General features: G+C 41.2%; 2 protein-coding genes across 12 annotated transcripts in view; both read right to left on the bottom strand.

Moving 5' to 3' along the window:
* Nucleotides 1–21,700, bottom strand: part of DTNA (dystrobrevin alpha) — a 373,548-nt gene that overhangs the window by 330,324 nt on the left and 21,524 nt on the right. The window lies entirely within an intron of this gene.
* The window catches only part of LOC101663508 (tubulin alpha chain-like), a 147,182-nt gene continuing 141,808 nt past the window's right edge, over nt 16,327–21,700 (bottom strand). Inside the window, 1 exon segment of the mRNA XM_013004720.1 lies at nt 16,327–16,464. Coding sequence (XP_012860174.1) covers nt 16,327–16,464 — 138 coding nt within the window.

Here is a 21,700-nt window from a genome sequence, read left to right as displayed (position 1 = left end):
AAATTGCTTGTATCAGACTTCCCTAATCCAGGCTTTATATTACTTCCTCTGTTAAGTTAATCTAACATCTTTTTCCCCCTTAAGTGTTCTTTTATCTCTTACTTTTTCGCTAGTTTTATTCCCCCCCACTCTTCAACTCCTTGTGCAATGAGATTCTCCAAGATGTACTGGCTCATGGTCACTGATTTACTCTTTTCTAATGTCCCAGATTCCCTAGGAAAATGTATGATTCTTCTGCCCAGTACAGCTCTTTCTCCTGGGCTTGAGATGCATGTGCACCTCTTCCCGTTGAACATTTTCACATGAGCCCACTTCCTGTCCTATTGCATTCACCCTACAAGGTGTCTTCTCCATGGCAGGCATTGTGTTGAATGGAGGAAAGACAGGAATTTCACACTGTTTATGCCTAAAAGAGAGCTCATTATCTGTCTCCCTGTTCTCCCCAAACCTGATCCATGATGGAAAAGCAATTCCTCAGGATGGCCTTCCTCCATTTCCCTCGGCCGGATGCTCCATTCTCTATTTTAGCTGACTCATAACTGTTCAGTTAGCATCTCTTTTCTCTGCTAGGTGACCAGTTCTTGAAAGTAGGTTATATAGATATACTGATATAACTAAACAGAGAAGAATTTAAAAAATTAAATACATTCTAGCATAACTCTTAGTAGATTTTACATATATAAAATAGCATTCTTTGAAGTCATTTTAATTGGTTTAGCCAAGTTGTTTTTTTATTAAATGTTTCTCTCAATTTTTAAGGCTTTAAAAATACTTATTTGCATATTAAAATATAGATGCTTTGCTAAATCATTTGGTGGGGGGTGGGGGGTGGCAAAGGCACTCATGAAGCTATTAATACAAGGTACGGAGAATGCAAATTCACTTCCTTAAGGCAAGCACCCTAAAAATATCATCATAATTACATGTGTTTTGTTTTTAAGACACAAAGAGCTTTGCTCAGTTAGTCTCTATTCTTTCTCTCACATCTACAGCTGGCAGCCAACACACGTGCAGGCTCTCCCACTCCCATGCTTTCATTAACCCTGTTTGTGGTGGGTCAGCGCTTGGTGACACAAGTACAACAGAAAGGGAAGGAGCCACACATACACTTAAATAGTATGAGTCACCTGCATGTAAAATGGTCAAATGGTCTAATTAAAGGGCCTGCTCTGTATTTGAACAAATGAGTAGAAAACAATTTGAAAAGCATAAGCCACTTCAATCTGAAACTTCACTGAAAGAAGGATGGGAGATAGAAATAATTTCTAAATGAAAATACACAAATGATTGTTTTCTTCACAACGAAAAGGGTTTTGTATTTTATATCCCTCTGGGGTTTCTTTTTTACAAAAACTGTAAAAATGACTTTTTACAGCAAAAGATTCTTTATAAAGGATGAGGTGGAGAGAGAAGGGTTTGAGGGCAAAGTTGCTGGTGAGGGCAGGAGATGCCTGGAAGAAGGAAAGTCAGACCAAGAATACTTATACGCTAGAAAGCTAATGAAGTGTCTTCAATATGGGGAGTTCTCCTAGTAACAGCCGTTCATGACTACATTAATTGTCACAAGCCCATGCATGCCTCAAAGCACAGTGTCTCTTTACACCAAGCTTTCTTGTATTTAACTAATAACTGGGGAAAGAGCTCTAAGAATAACATAGAACTTTCTCTGCATTGTCTAACGGGTAAGCAACATGTGTCATGGTAACTATACTTAATCAGTGGTCCTCTAACTTTACTGCACATATGTATCACCTGGACGCTTATCAAAATACAAATTTGTCCAGTCCCACCCTCACAGTCGATACAGGTGAGCTGAGCATGCCTCTAGTGATGTTGATGCTGATGCTCTAAGGACCCAGCTTTTAGAAGCACTGCTGTACATGATTATCAGCTAATGGTCCCTGTGTGAGTCTGGGTACATTAGAGAAACAAATCCACAGAAACTCATGTATAAGAGAGCATTTTATATAAAAGTTAAGTGCACATCAAGAAAATATCCCAACCCAGTGCTGCCCAAGCCCACAAGTCCAACATTAGCCCATATGTCTGACACCTGTCCACAAAGTCCTCCTCCATCTCACAAAACAGATACATGATGCCAACTGCAGGAGGAAAGCCAAGTCAGTGAATGTGTAAGCATCTCAGTGCTGGCAGGGGTCTCCACATGGCTGCTCTAGCACCCAGGGCTGCATCAGGGTAGGTCCATGTGACTTCTCCTTGGGGATGTGTTGCAGGAAGTGAGCCTTGCAAGCTGAAGCAGGGAACAGGCTAAGGCAGCTGTACCCTGGTCCAACCATCAGAAAGCAAGAGTCCAGAGAACTCAAAAGGTGAGGCTCACTGAGCCATTTATCTCTCTGCTCTTCAATTAACCCCACATATGTTTATCGGCCAGGTTGGCACAATAAACTTTAACTATCTCAACCCCCATACTTTTTGGTAATGGAGATCTTGCGCCTCACTGCTTAGCTCTCTTCTGTACTAATCAGCAGGTATGGAGAAGTAGAATACAATATTGAAGAAGAAAGATTACACATCAAGTTACCCACATTTCTGTTGTTGGCTTCTGATTCCAGAGAAAGTCTAAGAACAAAATGAAGTAAAGATTATGCAGTCTTTTGGTACTCGAGAGTCCCCACAGAACCACAATTCATGCTTGAAAAACTAGGGGACTTTATTTCCCCAAATATTTTCTGAACCTCCAAATGTTGGTGGATAAGACGACTTCAGTGCAATAAATGTAGCGAAACCCTTGGCCGTGCCACCGCTAAGTTGCCACTTAGGAAATTGTAGATGTAATTATTTAGTTTATTTAGAGCTGTGTGTTTGCATACTTTTCAAGAAAATTTTAAGCAAATCAATCATTGTGATAATTTTTATTATAAGAAAGAGACGTTTAAGAGATTGATGTTCTTTAACAGGGAAACAGTAGCTAAAAATGTCATAAAATTACCATATAGGTGCCATAAGTTGTAATAGATGGACAAAGGATGTCGATATTGATACCTTTAAATACAAATGAAGATGATAATTTGGAGAGTGCAGAGAAAAAGTGTACAGAAATATCGAACTGGTTAAATTTTGAACTGGAAATAAGTGAATAGTTGTCTTTTTCTAACATTCTTTTGCGACAAGTATAGTTACACAGCAGTGGTATAGAAATGAGATTGATTTCTGATTTGGTAAAAATCACAACGTGCAAGAATTACAAGTCAAGATGTTGATGTAAGCATCTGTTTGTAACCATTTTATCTAACATTATTTTGTACCACAAAGTATTTTACTCCGTTTTTCTCTAAAATATGAGACGCAGTAAAACCAGATGAGTTCCTTGACGGCGGTGCAAGGGTTACTTTTATATGGTTTCCCTCAGGTCGTCTGGTTAATTCCACCCAATGATTGGTGCACCTGCGCAATGAGGTCCTCCTAATGCGCATGAGATGTCGAAAGCCCTCGATGGTGAGGTGAGGCCACCCAGAGAAGGCAGAGAGCGCCTGGCACGGGGATTGGTCAGGGTCACCATTCTCTGGGGCTTCAAGAGAGCCAAGTCCAGGGCAGAAGAGGGACCCGCCACTCACTCAGCAGAGACAGAAGTGCAGTGTGTCCTTGTGATTCAGGGTCCTTGCACTGGGAATCTCTGAGACGCAGGAGAGAACTGGAAGAGGAAATACGGTGGGAAACAGCAAGCAGAGTGAGAGAAATGGCAGCCGGGACAGTGTTTGCTGGACCACGGAGGGGAGAGCTGAGTACATTCCAGCAGGTAGAATGGTTACCTGTAAGCCCTCGGGGGAGCAGGACTTGCTAGCCTGTGGAGGTCAGCTCACTGAGCCATGTGTCCAGGAAACTGAGTGCCTTCCAGTGGCTGATTGCTGGTTGAATGGAGTGCCTCCTGGCATGGACTGACAGAGTTAGAGACATTGTAACAGTTGGCCAAACCAGGCAGAGCCTGGCCCTGCCCAAGAAGGCCAAAGGGCGGAAGTCCAGAGTCAGGCTTGCCTTTGGGCCTAGCTGAGAAAAGGCTGTCTTTCACATCTTTAGTCATTTCTGAGTCTGAATTGTAGCCCGCCACTTCCCAAGTAAACCCCATATCCAAGATGGTGGTCTGTGAGTTCCAAAGAGCCACCGCCACAGCGAGTGCACTGTGTACTCCCCAGAGAAGTCCTGCCCAGGAAGGATTGGGGCGGGGGGGCTGAGTGCCAAAATTGGCAAAAAGGTTCCAGAGAGAAGGTGTCTAACCTCCACATCACAGGAATCTGGCTTGGCCTTATTTAGAATGATTCTCCTCCTACCCCCCTCCTGTGAATTTAGATGAGGAGGTCAGATGTCCCACTATCGCATGTTTACTTGTAGTTCATTCACTACGTTAGTGAAGAATTCAAAGCATTTTCAGATTTCAGGGGGAGTGTGAGAAACCCCAATTCTGGTACATTCAACTAACATGGGAAGGCAACACGTGTCAAATATATCACTGAGAAGAGGAAACCAGTCCCTCTGCCAGTACTCCGACACTCTAAGTAGAAGGATGTTTACAACGATGTGTGTTTTAAAACAAATGCAGATAGCTCCCCAGAGGGCAGTGGTTCTACTCCTAACGACTTCTGAAATGTGCTGAAGGGTCCCAGTGATGGTATTCCAAATGTCATCTCAATTTGAAGCTGGAGGGAAATAGTGTTTGGGAAGAAATGTATTTCGTCGTTCACGTTGAGGCTAACACCTATGCTTGTCATAACGTTGGCTGTATCATGTGTTTACAAAGTGGTTGCTACATCTTCAAGAAAGGGAGAAGTATGCATCCTTTTTCTCTTTTCCAATAAAACCATCCTCTTCGTTAACAAATGACATTGCTTATGACAATGTATTGTGCATTTCCAAACGTTTTGTGGCCTGTTCCCCCTTGTGTGTGACAATACATGATCAGAAGCACATATGCATGGTTACATGAGTGCTGAAACAAGAAAGCAGATTGCTGCCTTGTTCTTCACCAGCTAGAAGCATACATGTTGGATGACACGTTGAAATTTCCTATAGCTCTGTGCATGCTATGAGTATTGATTTTGGAAGATACAAATACACTTTAGTCAAGAAATTTGCAACTATGGAATACGTTTGCATGGAATGTAATTTTTCCAGTTCAAAGACGATGACAGATATTCAAATTTCTATTCAGCTGTTCTGGAATCCCTTAATTTTCTGTTCAGTTTTTCACTTATCCACAGAATGTGGTGCAGATACTTACGGTGATTATAGCGCAATGTAGGAAAGTGATTAAACAACTGTAAGTCTGGAAGTTTAAATAACTGGAAAGCAATTACTTCATTTCCTTTTAGAACTACTTCCAGTTACTTTTCCATACTATGCCTTCAATTTCCTTTACTTCCTCATAATTCTCCCAGCTTTCAACTGGGGAAATCTGGCTTTATAGGTGTCATGTGTCTATTATTATTACATAGAACTCTCAGATAGTGCTCTGAAATAGATCTCACCAGAAGACTGCTTCTACTTGGGACACTAGTGGCCAATAGCCAAAGCAAAGTACCCTTAGTTAACCAGCATGAATGGTGGTCATGTTTAGCAAGCTCATGTAGCTTGCCCCTGTCACAGTGCGCTAAAGTCTCCCCCAATGGTTTCAGCTGGCTGAGCATCAGTTTAGTTTCCAGCACCCCCTTCTCCTCCCCAGCTGCAGCTAGACCCGTCTCCTTATGGTTTCCCTCAGTCGGGGCACAGGCATTTCTGTTTGAGGACGGCTGCCCTTCCCCTCCCTCTGCTTTGGGCTCTCTTACCCTCGATATCGCCCAGACTTAAATCTTGAGTTTCTTTAGCTCCTGGCTCAAATATCATCTTGTTATGGAAACAGTTCTCTCACCAGACTTATCCAATCTGTATGCGGAGCAAATCATCAGAGAAGCTGGATTATATGAAAGCATCAGGGTTGGAGGACGGCTTATTAATAACCTGAGCTACACAGCTGACACAACCTGGCTTGCTGAAAATGAAGAGGACTTGAAGCACTTGCTGATGAAGATCAAGGATTGTTGCCTTCTATGGATTACAGTTCAATATAAACAAGACTAATAGGGAGCATTCTGATAAACGGAGAAAAGATTAAAGTGGTACAAGATTTTGTCTTGCTTAGATCGGTAATTAATGCTCATGGAAGGAGCAGTCGAGATGAAACGACTCATTGTATTGGGCAACTGTGCTGCACACGAGTTCTTAAAGTGCTGAAAAGCAAGGGTGTTACTTTGCAGACCAAGGAGTGTCTGACCCACGCCAATGGACTTGCAGTTGCCTTACATGTGTATGAAAGTTGGAAATGAATAAGGAAGACCTAAGAAGAAGGGATGCATTCGAATTATGGCACTGGCAAAGACTATTGAAGGTACTATGGCCCAAAGTACAAACATATGTGTCTGGGAAGAACTACACCCAGAAGGCACTTTAGAGGCAAGGATGGCAAGAAGTTTTCTCGTGCTTTGGACCTGTTGTCAGAAGAGACCAGTCCCTGGAGAAGGACATCAGGTTTTTTAAAGTAGAGGGACAGTGGGGGGAAAAGGGCCGACAAGATCGATGGACACAGTAGCTGAAACAATGGGTTCAAACATAAGGACAACTGTGAGGATGGCGCCGGACGAAGCAGTATTTCCTGCAAGTGCATGTGGGGTCACGTGGCGTCATGATGCGCCGGCACTGACTCGATGGCACCTCACACAACAAGGAGCCCTGTGATGATGACTCTCAGCATGACACCCTTCTCTCACCTGCTTTATCCTATTTTGTTACACTTATCACACGACATACACTGATTTCATATACATTTTCCCCTTTTCCATTAAAATTCAAGCTCCATACACCAAAAATTAGAACTTTGTTTTGTTAATAGTTGTATCCCTCCATACTTCAAGCCTGGCACATAAAAATCACTTAGTAGATATTAGTTGAGTGAAGCATGAGTCAAAAATTAAGAAAACAGAGACTAACAACTAGCAAGTCTGTTCACGTTGACATATTGATCTATAGTGTAAGGATTTTTGTGTGTTTTATTATGGGTCATTGTTTATAATATACTAACATATTCCAATGAGATGTCAGTTAAGTATACCTTTTAAAAGATTAATAGCCATGTCAGAATCCCTTTCCCATGAATTAACTATGAAAAAGGATAGAAAAGTTTAACTTCCACGTGCCTCAATTTTCCAGTTAAGTATAGCTAACATGCTATAAGATGTAAGATGATCCTGAAAGATGGAGAGCAAATGTAGTCTGGCTAGGAAGCATGGGACCAGGGAACAGTCCTGACTCAGAGTACCCTGAGTACAACTGAGCGAACCACTGACCAGCCTGCTCCATCCTCACAAGTGACCTTATGTTTTGAGCCCATGGCTGCTACCACTGTGTCAATCTATGTTACTGAGGGCCCGCCTCTTCCCCCCTGCCCCTTCACTTTACAAAGCATGATGACCTCCTCCAGGCCCTGGTCTCACATGACAACATGTCCAAAGTATGTGATAGGCAGTCTTCAATCTGATAAATAACATCTAGAAAAACCTAGTTAATACTCAATAGCAAACACAACAACAGAACACAGAATGCTTTCACCCTAAAGTTGAGAATAAGGCAATGATTTTGCTACCTTCACTCTTAATCACCATAATACAACAGGTTCTAAGAAGGAAATTAAAGCAAGAAAAAAAATAAAGGCATAGAATTAGGAAAGCAATAAATAAAACTGTCTTATTTCCGGATGACTATATTCCATAATAAATTCCTAGTTAGTTCTTTTCAAAACATTTCTAGACCTAGTGAGTTTAGCAGGATACAAGATCAATATACATAAATCCATTTCCCTTCTACATAGAAGGAATAAACACATGAACACCAAAATGAATAATACAGTGCAATTTATAATCAATTAAAAATAAAATATTTGGAGGTAATCCTCACAAAACAAGTACAAGATTTGCATGTTGAAAACAAAATTGCACTGATTTCAGAAGTTTTAATAGATCTTAACAAACAGAGATACATATTCTTTTTTAATCAATTGGGATTCTCAATATAATAAAGACGTCAATTTTCCACAAAAGTAATCTATAGGTTTAACAGATTTCTTATTAATATCACAGAATATAATTTTTGGAGCTAAAGACAAGCAGATTTTTAAATTAATATGCAAGCGATAAGGAACCAGAAAAGCTAAAACCATTTTGAGCCAAAAGACAGAAGTGGGAGGAATCAGTGCAGCCAACTCATAGGCAAACAACTTATTTTAATCGTCACCATGGTTTCACCTGACAGATCCATGGAGCGATGGAAGAGAATGGCTGTGGCAGAGGCCACTTGACTGATTGTTGGCTTAGGGTAGGTGTGTGTGGGGGGGGCGGGGGGGGGGGGCAAAGGAGCACCCGCCTATGAAATGACTCAGAAACGCGAATCTTTTGAATGATAACATTCTGGATCTCTGTGAAAGAAGAAGGGAGAGCTAAAACCCTTGTGCTGAGTGATACCAGGGCAAATGCACCCAGGGAGCATGAGGAGAATCCAGTCAATGCCCTGTGATGATCGAAACCAGCACAGGCTCAACAGATGGCCGTAAAGTTCATAGTAAAGAAATAAAGGGGCCACTGCCATGTGGATGACAAGGAATTGAGTTCAAGTGGAATGCAAAGCAGTGTCCAAGGAGCGGCGCCATGGAGTAATGCAGAGAACAAGCAGAGTTAGCAAAGAAACGTGTACCATTTGGAAAGAAGAATACATGTGGCGACAGGAAGTGAGGATGAAATACCATGATCCCTGACCAGAGTAGTAGACTTTAGCAAAAAATATGGAAACATTTCCATTCAAACATTGCTTGTATTTTTGGCAGAGGATAATAAAAGGAGAGCTATACTGGCGTCTATTAAATATTGAAATAAGAAAAGGCAGACTACAGATCCCTGGCTAACAAGACAATGAATCTAAATGAATGAAATCACTAGATACTGTCAATGATTTTTCTCAGCTCTCAATGCCATCAATGCTGACTCACAGCGACCCCCTAGAGGAGGCCTATGGGAGTAGAAAGCCTAGGCTTTCTCCCACGGAGCAGCTGGCAGTTTTGAACTACTGACCACCTGGACCTTAGCCCAATGTTTAGCCACTAGGTCAGTGGCTCTCAACCTTCCTAATGCCGTGACCCTTTCGTACAGTCCTCATGTTGTGGTGACCCCCCAACCATAACATTATTTTCGTAGCTACCTCATAAGTGTACTTTTGCTACTGTTCTCTATGCATCTACGCATCTGTCTTTTTGGGGGGGTCTTTTCACGTAAGTGAGGCCATACCATGTTTGTCCTTTTACGTGTGGTCTCTTTCACTCAGCACAGTGTCTCAGGGTTCTCCCTACTGACAGTCCTGTCCCATGTACGTGTGCACACGCTTTTGCTGACTCGTTCATCCGCTACGATGCACCCTGGCGCACATGCCTCGTCTTGAGTCTTTGCTTTCAAGGTTTTTTTAACATATACTCAGGAGTGCTGGAACTACTGGCTAGACGGTAGTTCTGGTTTTAGTTTTTTTCAGGAACCCAAACGTTGTTTGCCACAATGTCTATAGCATTTTGCATTCCCACACTACATGGAAATTCACCCTTAACTTTCTATAACATTCTTTGTTTGTGGATTAGAAAGGGAACTGATTTTGGGCTGTAGCGCCTCTATTACTCTGTGTAACCTTGCTGCATTCAGCTATTAGCTCCAGAAGAGTTATTTGGGGGCATTCTATGAGATTTTCTCTATATAGGATCAAATCATCCACACAGCCTTTTTATTCTATTAGGAAATAGTATATATGAAATGCTGACGTAAAGACTGTCTGAGGAAACTACCTTCCCCGGGCGTATTCATACAACCTTCTACTTCATGATGACGATGAAGAGCCTTCGTTCCTTTTCTGGAATTTTGGACAGTCCACCCAACTGGGGTGTCAACCAGGATGACGCGAGAAAAATAAAGCATCGCTATTAAGGCTCCCCACCCCCAGCTTCATTAAGAGCATTTTTAAAGCAAAGAGTGTGAGGCGAGCAGCTATTCTTTTTGTCACTCGGGTGTGAAAGCTAACATTTGAAAGTAGGTGAGAATTCCCCTACATGGTTTGTAATGACCAAAGTGCATCAAGATGAATTCACTCGTACACATTCTATTTTTTACCGAGTCTGTCAAATGCACAAACCACCAGATCAGTTGTAAAAGTACCTCGAGTCATCATGCTTCAAAGTAACTTCAGTGAGTATTTTTAGTAATAAAAATGAGTAGCTGGTGTACATATATGAAGGGGCTTTAAAACATTCACGGGGGAGTGGGGGGGAAGGAACGTTGTTGTTCGGTGCCACTGTAGCGGTTCCAACTCATAGCGACCTTGTGCACAACAGAAGGACAGACTGCCCAGTCCTGCCAGCCTCACTTGTTCTCACGTTTGAGAGGCCATCGGTAGAGCTGCTGTGTCAATCCATCATGTAGCAGGTCTTCCTCTTGTTCACTGCCCTGTTACTCAGTCCAAAAAGATGTCCTTCTCCCAGGGACTGCAGAATATTATCTTTTATATTATACATAATATATTATAAATGATCTTTTCTTCCAACCTGTTGAAGTCCCTTGGTAATCTGGTTGTAAAATAGTATTTGCAGAAGCAAAGTAGAAAAGAAAATTTGCAGGATGAATTAAAAACAAAATACAAGTGATGCCCCATGCTAGCATGAAAAGAAAAATATCTGGCATGGCAAGTTTATTCATATGGCAATTTATAGATTCTTAAAAGTTGTTAAATAGTTGTTGACTGACAGCCTAAAGTATGTAACGCTAATGAATGGGTACAGCACCCAGGATAAGAAGTAAGGTTCACTGTGAAAGGTTCTACAATGGTAACATGTTCTGGGTACTTGCGAGCCTGGAGAAGGGGAATCTAACTCACTTTGGGTGTCAATGAAAGCTTATCCAGGCAAACGATGACCGAGTTCTGGCTGTCTTGGAAGTAGAATGTGACTATGGGATCAAGTAGGCAGAGTAAGGCAACATCAATCGTGCTCACAATTCAGGAGCTCTCCCGCGAGCCTAGAAGAAAGAGAATGTGAGGAAAGTGACAGTGATGAGATAGAAGAAGGTTCAGATCTTCAAAGGCTTTGTGAGCTAGACTGAATGTTTTAAATTGTTTCTTGTAGATCACAGGAGTCCTATTGTTGAATTTAAGGATGGCGTTGGTGGAAGTTACTACTATTAGATTTGCGTCTCACAGCGATCTATCTGACGTTAGTATGGGGGGACTATAGAGGAAAAAGCAAATCAGACACTAGCTCATGAGAGGTCCTAAGACTCCAGCAGTAAACTGGTAGTGAGAATACAAAGATTGGTATACTCTGAAGAAATCATCAAGGGACAAGTTTTCTGGGAATAAGAGGGTAGAGCTCTACATAGCATATTTATTTGTGGCTAGGAATTGAATCAGTAGAAGATGACATCATTTATAAAGGTAGGAATAAAAGGAAGCACCAACATCCACTTGGCATCTTGGTGTTAAGAGGAAAGAAGTGCATAGATCTGAATATTTTAAAAATTCTTAGTATAAAGCAAATGGCTTGATTTCTTTTTTAATCAATTGATATCTCCCTTTTAATCCCCAAGCTGTAAAATTGAAAGAAATACTTAATTTATAAGAAGCTTAGGATAATGATATTTATCATCAAGTTAGATTGTTTCTACTTAAAAAGAAAAAGAAAAGTGAAAAGAATTCAGCCCACAGAGCGAAAGAATACTCTCTCTTTGGACTATCTAGGGGCCCTCTCTCCTTTCAGCACTGACTCCATGATCAGGGAATTGTTTCTAATATAAATGGATACTCCAAGGTTAGGCCAGCCCAGAGGTACAGTGGATATAGTCTTGCAGTTTTAGGCTGGGTAGGCCATCTGTTTCTTAATTAAATGTACTGTGGGTTTTCAGAGTTAACCAAAAAAAAAAAAAAAAAGAAAAAATGGAGTTAAAAGATAACAGAAGCTTTCCACAAAGTGTTGATGCCCACTCATGCAACTGCTAAATTCATAGCAGAAATGGTTTATGAGGTCATGCTTGCGGACAGGTCATCTTTTAAAACAGGAAGACTAAAGTCTGTGACTACGCAATGACAACCCAAGGGGAAATCCCTCAAATGTCAAGAAAACAAGATGTAGAAGATTGTCCTAACTTCCAAAAACAGTCACTCTTAGCTCATCGAAATTGAGCCATATTTACAAAATACTATTTGAGTCTTTCATCAAACCTTACTCAGTTCTTAACCCAAAGGCTGATGTTGTAAACCCACCCAGCCGCTCCTCAGGAGAAAGACCTGGAGATTTGCCCCCAAAAAGATCATAAGCAAGAAAATTTTTTGGAGAATTCCTACTCTGTTCCCATAGACTCAATGGTACTTAACGATAATGTTCTCATTTCTTTTAGATTTATTTTATGTCAACAGCACCCAAAAGAGATTCTGACTTGGTTGACACTTGGTTTAATGGCTTTAATTACAATGTGGATAAGATACGTCAACACACGACTATCTGTACATACATTAAAATTATTTGAGCCAAGATATTATACCTAAAAGCCTTCTTATGCACAACTGATCCTGGCTTTTGTAATAAAACTCTGTCCTATATCTTTATGGAAGTGAGTTTTAAGAGTTGCAATTGCATTAACATATTTATAAATGAAGAACATGGTTTACATAAGCAGGGATATTTTGTTTACTGACAAAGAACAAGTGAAAAACTCATTCAAGGGAAACAGTAAAGTACATTTCTAAGATGTTAATGTAGTTTTAAAAAATGACTGTTTTTCATAAATTCTTCCAGCATAAAGGGCCCCCTGTAATTTTCATTGAGTTGGGCCTTGTGCATACAGGTCAGCACGCAGAGTAATTCTTCCTTTGTAACACTTCTCCCAAGACATCTCACAATGCCACAGACAATAGAATGATTCTTTGGCTGGTTGCAGCTCTGAGCAAAATTCATAGCAAGATCAATTTTCACAGTGTATAACTCTTGCTGATGGGGATACAGGGGGAAATAAAGGCAGTGAAATGACAGGTTGACTGAGGATCACTGGCATAACAGCTGAAAATTTAAAAACTGCATAATTTGTCATTACAATGTAAGAAGAGATCTGTGCTCTAAAATATGAATATTTTGCTCTTGTTGGTATGGGAGAGGGTTTGAGGATCTATTTTTTAAAAAGCAAAAACAATTTCACTCTAAGTGACATTATAAAAGTCTAATCTTTGTGAAAATTATCCATATTTGCAGTAAATCACCAATATGGGAGTTTATATTAAATGGCTTCTTCTGCATCATTTTGTGAGTCTTGGTGCACCAGGGTTAAATACTTGGCTGCTAACTCAAAAGTCAAAAGTTCAAATCCACCCACCCACTGCCAGGTTATGGTTGTAAATCAACTTGGTTGGGCCAGGATTCTCAGAGGTTGATAATTAGGATCTAGTAATCACCCAAGATGTGACTTTCCACAGTGCCATGACTTCCATAATGGGATCTGCTATGAAGAGCCAATCGTTTGTAAGAAGATCAGCGTGGCATTCCATACAGTTCCTCAGAACACAGCCCTGATGCTGTCAATTGGAAGGAGTGTGGCCTGGTCCTAGTAAACAGTGACTCTCCAGAAGACTGCTTGCTTTTTGCTAGGTCTGAATGTTGCATCTCAGCCATCAACTTCTAGCTCTTTGCACTTGAGACAATGGCCTGCCAGGTTGCCTCCAATCCTGGAAGTCATCATGAAGTCATCAGCAGTCTGCCATTTGACCTCTGACCTAGGATTCATTCCCATCTGCAGACACAAACCTGACTTACTGACTTGAAATTCACTCATCTCTACCTCTCCCCGCCTGTCAAACTTGGGTTCATTAGCCCCAGAGCTACTTGAATCAAGGGAAGCAGTCAGCCAGGATCTAACCTGTCCACACTTGGACTTGCCTACTTCTACAACAAAGTGAGCCATTTTCTTGATTTAAATTTCTATCTAAATAAATAAGGCTCACTGGTCTTGCTTTTCTGGAGAATCTTGTCTAAGATAGGCTATACAGGACACAAGATCTGGCTATCTACTCTCAGAAAGGTTCCAGCCTATGAAATCTTACGGGACAATCCTTCCCTGTTCTTCAGGAGCAGTAATGTTGGAATGGACTTGGTGGCACACAGCTATGTGTCAGGAAGATCACAGAACCGCGTTTAGAATCATATGGAAACGACAAAGATGTAAGGAGAGGCAAGGAACTGGTACCTTTCTCTTTTCACGAAACTATCCTGGTGGCATAGTGTTGGGCTGCTAACTGGAAGGTTCAAAACCACTAACCACTTTTCAGGGGGAAAACGGCTTTCTACTCCCAGAAAGAGTTACAGAGTCAGAAACCCACAGCGAAAGTAATACCCTGTCTTCTGTGGTTGTTGAATCAACATCGAATAAAGGGCATCAAATTTGACACTTGGATCCTTTCGTGGTCTTCCACGAAATGACTCACAATTTACCCACCAAAATCCACTCAATTTTCTTTCAAGGTTTGGTGATGACATGATGCGTGTAAAATAATGTTGGATACATAGATTATGTCTTGGGTTTTGATTTTCTTAGAGAATTGAAGCTACATGATAAATGTATAAAAAGCATATTAGCATTAGTCAAACAAGTAAGCCATGCATGATCCTAGACCCTCTGGGTGAGCTGACTTCTTCTTTCAAACTTCTACCCTCCCCTATTAAGGAGGCATGATTAACTAATTCAGTTACAAACAGCCAAAGTTAGTGGTAATGTTAATTACAATCTTCAACTGGGATGTGAAAGGAGTACACCTGTTTGCTATATCCTGCATATGAAAAATGGTAGATACTTCCCAACTTCATAATGTTTCTATAGGTGTTATAGTAAATTACATACTGGGTTGATCCTCTCAAGGTCAGCAGTTCAAAACCAGTAGCCACTCCATGGGAGAAGGATGAGGCATTCTACTCTAAAGATTGATAGCCTGACAACGCCACGGGGGCATTCCTTCCGTGTCCCATAGGGTTGCTATGAATCAGAATTGATTCAATAGCAATGAGTTCGCTTGGGGGGGGGCGGGTAGGAAAATGTGTGTAGTATTATTGGAAGGATCAGGATGTTGAATGGGATAAATCATACAAGATTTAGAACACATGGAGTTGGAGGAGCCTTGGTGGTGTGGTGGTTTTGTGCTGGGCACCAGTTAGCTACACAGGGGGAAGATGATGCTTTCTACTCCATAAAGAGTTGGACTTTTGGAAATATATACAGGGGCAGTTCCGCTCTGTCCTATAAGATCCCTATGAGTCAGCATAGATTCAGTGGCAGTGAAAATCTGATAGTAGTCATTTTACAGGGAAGAGCAGCATGTACATTACCTAACATCACTAATCATGGTCACAGAATGAGCCCAAGTTTTCATGCAGGATGAACTGATGTAGTAGTCACCTAATCTGGTTTCAATTTAAGGATGAAGCATGTAGGGGTGGAGTCTAGGCGGCCAATCTAGAGATAGCCAATGAGACTTCTGTGTGGGCATTCCTTCTCCTGAGAATTCTGGGAAATCTAGTACTTCCTCCTTGGGGTCAGAAGACGCCTCTCTCTCTCTGCTACTCCCTGGGACCCCTGAAGCTGGAGAAGCTACAGAGAGACCTCTGCCAGCACTGAGATGCTTACAAGGCCACTGGACCCAAAGACTTCCTACCCACTGGCTTGTGATCATCCTGCATTTGGCTTCATGGCATGAGTCTGAAGAGGACTTTATCAATTGGTATCAGACATATGGGCTAATATCAGATTTATGGCCTTGGGCTGGACTGAGTTGGGATGTTTTCTCAGTGTTCAATTGCTCTTGTATATAAATTTCTTTCTTATACACATATGTGTGTCCATGGATTTGTTTCTCTAGTCTATCCAGACTAACACAACTGACATCCATGCTTTTTGTTTGGCAGAGGCAGAAAGTAGACACATAAAAGCATAAGAAGAACTATATTCCCATTTCTGGCAGCAGAGGAGACCCATGCTTTTCTTATTCAGAGTCAGTAATATCACTTTGGAAAGCATTTGGGCAGTTCTCCGTGACTAATTTACAAGAAAGTTGTATATACCGTATATATTCGAGTATAAGCTGACCCGAATATCGGCCATGGCACCTAATTTTACCACAAAAACTGCATTAAAAATGTGCTGAAAAAATGTGGCTTATCTCCGAGTATATACAGTATGTCTTTTCATTCTTTTTGCAGCTTGTAGCCAGCGTTGAGAATTCCACGGATCGTTAATTAAGACGATCTGAGTAAATGCGCTGCAGCGCTGCACAGTCAGAAAGGTCTGTGCACTTGAGCCCCAGTGTCAGCTGGGAAAGTGCTGGTTCATGAGCAACTGGCCTTGTGAACAAGTAGCCTTTTTCTTGTACCTGTCAATGGAAAAGAGCGAAACAGACTCTAAGCTGAAGACACTGTACTAAACGCTTCCTGTTGCCATTTATAATTGAACTAGCTTTCAACGTTATATAATTAACAGGAAATTCAAGAATCTCCTGAGATGAGCAGGTGGTGGAAAGCTTTGGCCTCCATCATTCTGTTGCACGGCATTTCTGAAACAAGGCCCGTGGAATAAAAACATGCGGTAGGTCATTTCAAGGAACCCGAAGAGCACACTGGGTAAGTGTTCCGGAGCTAACTAAAAGCTTGGTGGTTCAAGCCCACCAGCAGTCAGTGGGAGAAAAGACCTGTTGATCTGCTTCTATAAAGATTACATCCTAGGAAACCTGAGGGAGCAGTTCCATCTGGCCCATAGGATCACGATGAATCACAATCAACAACAGAAGCCACATGGGACTCTGACATTCAGCTCTTAGACCGAGTCTGTATTTCCACATTACCAACTGTATTTTGGGTAGCTTAACAGTTCTACATTGGGCTGCTGACCATAAGGTTGAGTAGTTCAAAACTACCCGTCACTTTGCAGGAGAAAAATGAGGTTTTCTACTCCCATGAAAAGTTACAGTCTGAAACCTCAGGGGCAATTCTACCTTGCACTATACGGTCAGCCCTGTGGCCCTGCGTGAGACCATGACAACTAGTTAACCCATCAGATACTGGGATATAAATAAACAAAACATAATTGAGACCTTTTTTCAAAGTTTAATTATGTTCAATAGAGTAGATATCCTAGTAGGAATACAAAAATTGGTCCAAAGCATATCCTTCGGTTGAAAGATTGTAAAGCAGATCTACTTTTCCACCCCAAAGGGACTCAAAATTACATCAGACTTCCAGACCCCTAGTTCATGGCCAGTCAGAGAACAGAGCTTCTCCCATCACTACCATCCCTTCTAGTGCCAAACGGATGCCTGACCTGATTGCCTTTCTTGCCTCATCCTTCCCATGAACAAGCTTTAGCCTAAATTCGTTACCCAGCCAAAGGCTTACCCGCCCCCCTCCTGTGTCAGCATTCAGCACCTGTCCCTCTTGCATTCACCTTTTAGAGAGTCCTGCTGGGGATGGAGGACCACCCCCTGATATGTCTGCCAAGGGCCATATTACAGTATTTGACAACACCCCATTTTCTTGAGGCTGCATGAAAAATTTGAGGAAGCCAGGCAATACCAATTTCTTCAGACACTCTTAGGAGACTGTTTTAGGCACCTGGCATTTATTACCCAATCAATTCCATCCAGTGGAAGTGCCAAGTTTCTTCCCCAAGAGTGACGACTGTGTGGCAGAAGATCAAGCACTCTTTCTGCCCACTGGCATCTGAGTAATTGTCGTGGCCACTCATCAGACCGAGTTACCTTCTCAAGGCAAAGTCACCTACCCCAGACATCATAAATTGGATGTAACCATGAGAATCTCAATGTTATCCAAGCGGGTACTTAAAAGACTACTCTACAAAAGATGCCAATACTAATGTAACCATACATGTATAGGCCCTAATCTTAAATTCTGACATTATCAACCAAATGGTGTAATGTAGTTTAAAGCACGAAGGGTCACAAGTAGATGAAACCTTAATTTAGACTGCATTCCTTGACTTTCTCTCTAATTCTGCTCTAAGTAAAAGGGAAGGCGCTAAGTATGACTTTATTCTATTATCTCTTGTCAAGGAATAGAGTTTGGTCCAACAGGGCCCTTAGTATTACTTGATGATGTCGATGGACTTCTCCTACAACAAGAATCTATTTGATCGTAGACTTGGGACAGGAAGTAGTTGATAACATTGGAATGTCCCAAGTCATGAATTTTTAAATTGAGATGAACCGAAATGTGGTTGATTTACATGAAAAATACCCGCCTCTTCCACCTCTGATATTCTTTGGGCCCATAAATGCTGTTACTTATGAGGGTTGCTACGTGAGGGGGCCTAGAGCATACTGATTTAATTCAATTACCTCTCAAAGAAGATTTATCATTCCTCTCTGATGAAGTTTTTCCAGTTTTACTTTTCACAAAAATATTTCCTCTGCTCACACATACTCAATGAATTTTTATGTGAGATATTCTACCACTTTCACAACCTGCCACTCTTTCCAGCCACCTCAGAAAGCTAACAGTTGGCCCTGAAATTCTGTGCAAACGAGCCCCTTCAGCTGAGGCGAAATCTTTTCTGGCTTCATAGAGAGCGAATGGACCTGCCAGAAGATGGAAGATTACTCTTAGTGAATCACAAATGTTCCCACTGCTTTTGTGTGTGTATGTGCATGTGCATGTTTGTGGCATGTTTGCACGACCTAGTCATTTGTGAGATATTCTGTTATCGTCTACTGTCCACACACTTTCTACGTTCTGCAATGGGACACTTTCTAAGGACTCCAGTGTGATGCCTAAATTAGCAAATGCTTATTCAGGGCTTCGGGCACCCTGTGTTTCAGACATTGAGCAAGATGCTTTCATATGCTCTATTTTACTGTGATAAGCAAGAAGCCACAGTGCTTCAGGATTCCTGGTTCTCATTTTGGATGATCTTGCCATGCTGTTTAACATCCACAAACGTTTGTAACAGGTGCAGGTATAATTACTGCATGGAAGTTAGAGTGTCAGGACAGGCTTCCTAGCCAAGGTCAAATATGGCGTACTTGTAATGCCATAGAAACCTCCAGCTGCCTTTAGAAATTCATGCGGGCTCACATTTATTTGGATTATTGTCTCCTAATAGGGAAATTTTAAGAGATTTGTTTATTTGTTTTCATAAAACTACTTATTCCTTAGATGGGCATAAAGTATTCAATAGAGAAAACTTATATGCCAAACACAAGAAGACAGCCAGTGCCTTGATGTACCTGAAGACGTTTCAGGAGACGAGCATTATATCTCTCAGAGATTCATTTATTGTTATCATTTTAGGGAAATTAGGTATTGTCCTGACAAGAGTTTATGACTTTTAATTCCTTGTGAAACTCCTGGACCATACCTGGGACACTGCATTAGCAGAATGCATATTACTTTTTAAAAATGGAGTGGACCCAGTTTCGATGTATTCAAAATTATTAGTATTCTGATTTTTTCTTAGATTGAGGTCTTCATTGTATATGATCACTGCTTCTGGGTCCTTTCTATGGTTTGTATATTTTTCGTTATAGAGAAGCCATTATAGGTGGACATTTGAAGACAGTAACTGAATTAATCATTACCTGGGGCACAAAAGGGGAGGGGGATAAGGAGTCAACGCCAAGGACACAAGAAGGAAAAAAAGGCTCCAAAGTTGATAGTGGTGATGACTGAACAACCCTTCTCAATATGACTGAACTGTTGAATTATATAATGTGAATTATAAATCAATAAAACGATTAAAAATAGAATTAGATGTGGCTCAGTGTTTTATTATGTCCCATTACATGGAAGAGAGATGGCCGTGGGTGTACTTACAGGATCAGGGTTCCCTTTTCTCATCTACCATTCTTGCTGTTGGGAGGGGCCGGCGAGTCGGTTCTGACAGAAAGAAACCCTGGCTGGTCCTGTACCACCTCCGCAACCTCTGCTGTGCGGGCCGCGGGCCGCCCGGCGATGTCAATCATCTGTGGAAGGCCTTCCCTCTTCTTCACGCCCCTCCACTTGACCAAGCACGATGTCCTTCCCCAACAAGACCAACGTGTCTAAAGGACACGAGGCAAAGTCTTATCATCATCCGCATGTTTAAGACCCATTCTTACTCTACTTCTTTCAGAACAAATGGGCTTGTTTTTCTGGAAGCCCAAGACAAACGTAATGTTCGTAGCCAACCCCATAATTCAAAGGCACCAACTACTTTCCAGTCTCCCTTATTGACTGTCCACTTTCACATGGATATGAAGCAATTAAAAAGACTGCAGCAGGCACACCGTAATCCTCAAAGTAACGTCTTTTGCAATAGATTTCTTCAAGAGAATAATAATAAAATTTACAGTCTCGGGTTGTCATGTACTGTAAATGAGGAAATATGTGTAAAGCACAATTTAAGCAGTAAATAGATGAAACCAATGTAATCAATAACAGATTATTATTTATTATATCAGTCATGTTATTATTCGAGACCACCAATGACTCGATTAAGCAGATCACAAAATCATGACTGAATTGGCGCTTTAAGAAACTTTATCAATGAAGAAATGGTCATGTGAAATAGGAAGAATTTGTTAAGGAGAAAGCAGTATAAATTTGCTTCATTTTTCAATGTCACTAGATAGGGAAGATAGAGCAAATGCGTTCAAATTCCGATGATCAGACAGAGCTTCTGTAAATTTCTCAAGGGCAAGGATAGAAATATCTTCATCTTTATAGGAAGGTATAAATACACAACTCTAAATGGAAAAATAGTTACAAACATTAATACAGTCATCAAAGACACTGAATGTAACATGTTAGGTCATAGATTTGAATGATTACAGATAGCATGAACAGTCAGGTATGGTACCCCTCTAAGACACACCTGCCCCATAGGGTTTCCGAGGCTGTGCATCCTTGTGGAAGTCGACTGTGACATATTTCTTCGGTGGAGGGACTGACGGGTTCAAAGCTCCAATCATTCACTTAGTAGCTGAATATTTTAACCACTGGACCACCAAGACTCCTTTATAAGCTCACAGAAAGGAGATCACAATATTTACATGTTGGAATGAGGAGTTAAATCAAACAAGGGGCAATTTTGATTAAATACATAATATAATTTAAAACCCCAAGTTAAGAAAAGAGCCACTACTGTGGAGTACATTCTGAGGCCGAGCAATCCTACCGAGGGTGTCCAAGGCTACCCATTTCCACAGGAACTGAGAAGCTCATCTTTCCCTGGTGGAGCAGCTGGTGGGTTTGAACAGCTAACCTTGCTTGGGGTAAACAGTCCAACATTGACCTGACAGAGCCACCAATATAGGAATACATTTTGGAATACATTTGAAGCCTTAATTGGCCATAAGATCAACACAAGCCACAAGTGTGACGTGGTTTTTAAAAACAAAGAAAATTAAATCATATGCTATATTGTTATATACATGATAATGAATTGCTAATTCTATGGCGTTGGCTCATCCTTTTCTGGAGTATTGTGTTGAGTCAGTGTCAAGCTGACAAATTGGAAGACACTTTATGGAAAGAATCCAGACTAATAAATGGGTTTGCAAGCCCTAAGGGAATGGTAACCATACAAATGAAGAGAGTGAACTTGGAAAGAACCCTGGA

Source organism: Echinops telfairi, unplaced genomic scaffold (genome assembly GCF_000313985.2).
Source record: "Echinops telfairi isolate 266 unplaced genomic scaffold, ASM31398v2 ScPeMD7_7400;HRSCAF=8409, whole genome shotgun sequence".
NCBI lineage: Eukaryota > Metazoa > Chordata > Mammalia > Afrosoricida > Tenrecidae > Echinops > Echinops telfairi.
This window is presented reverse-complemented; position numbering and strand designations above follow the sequence as displayed.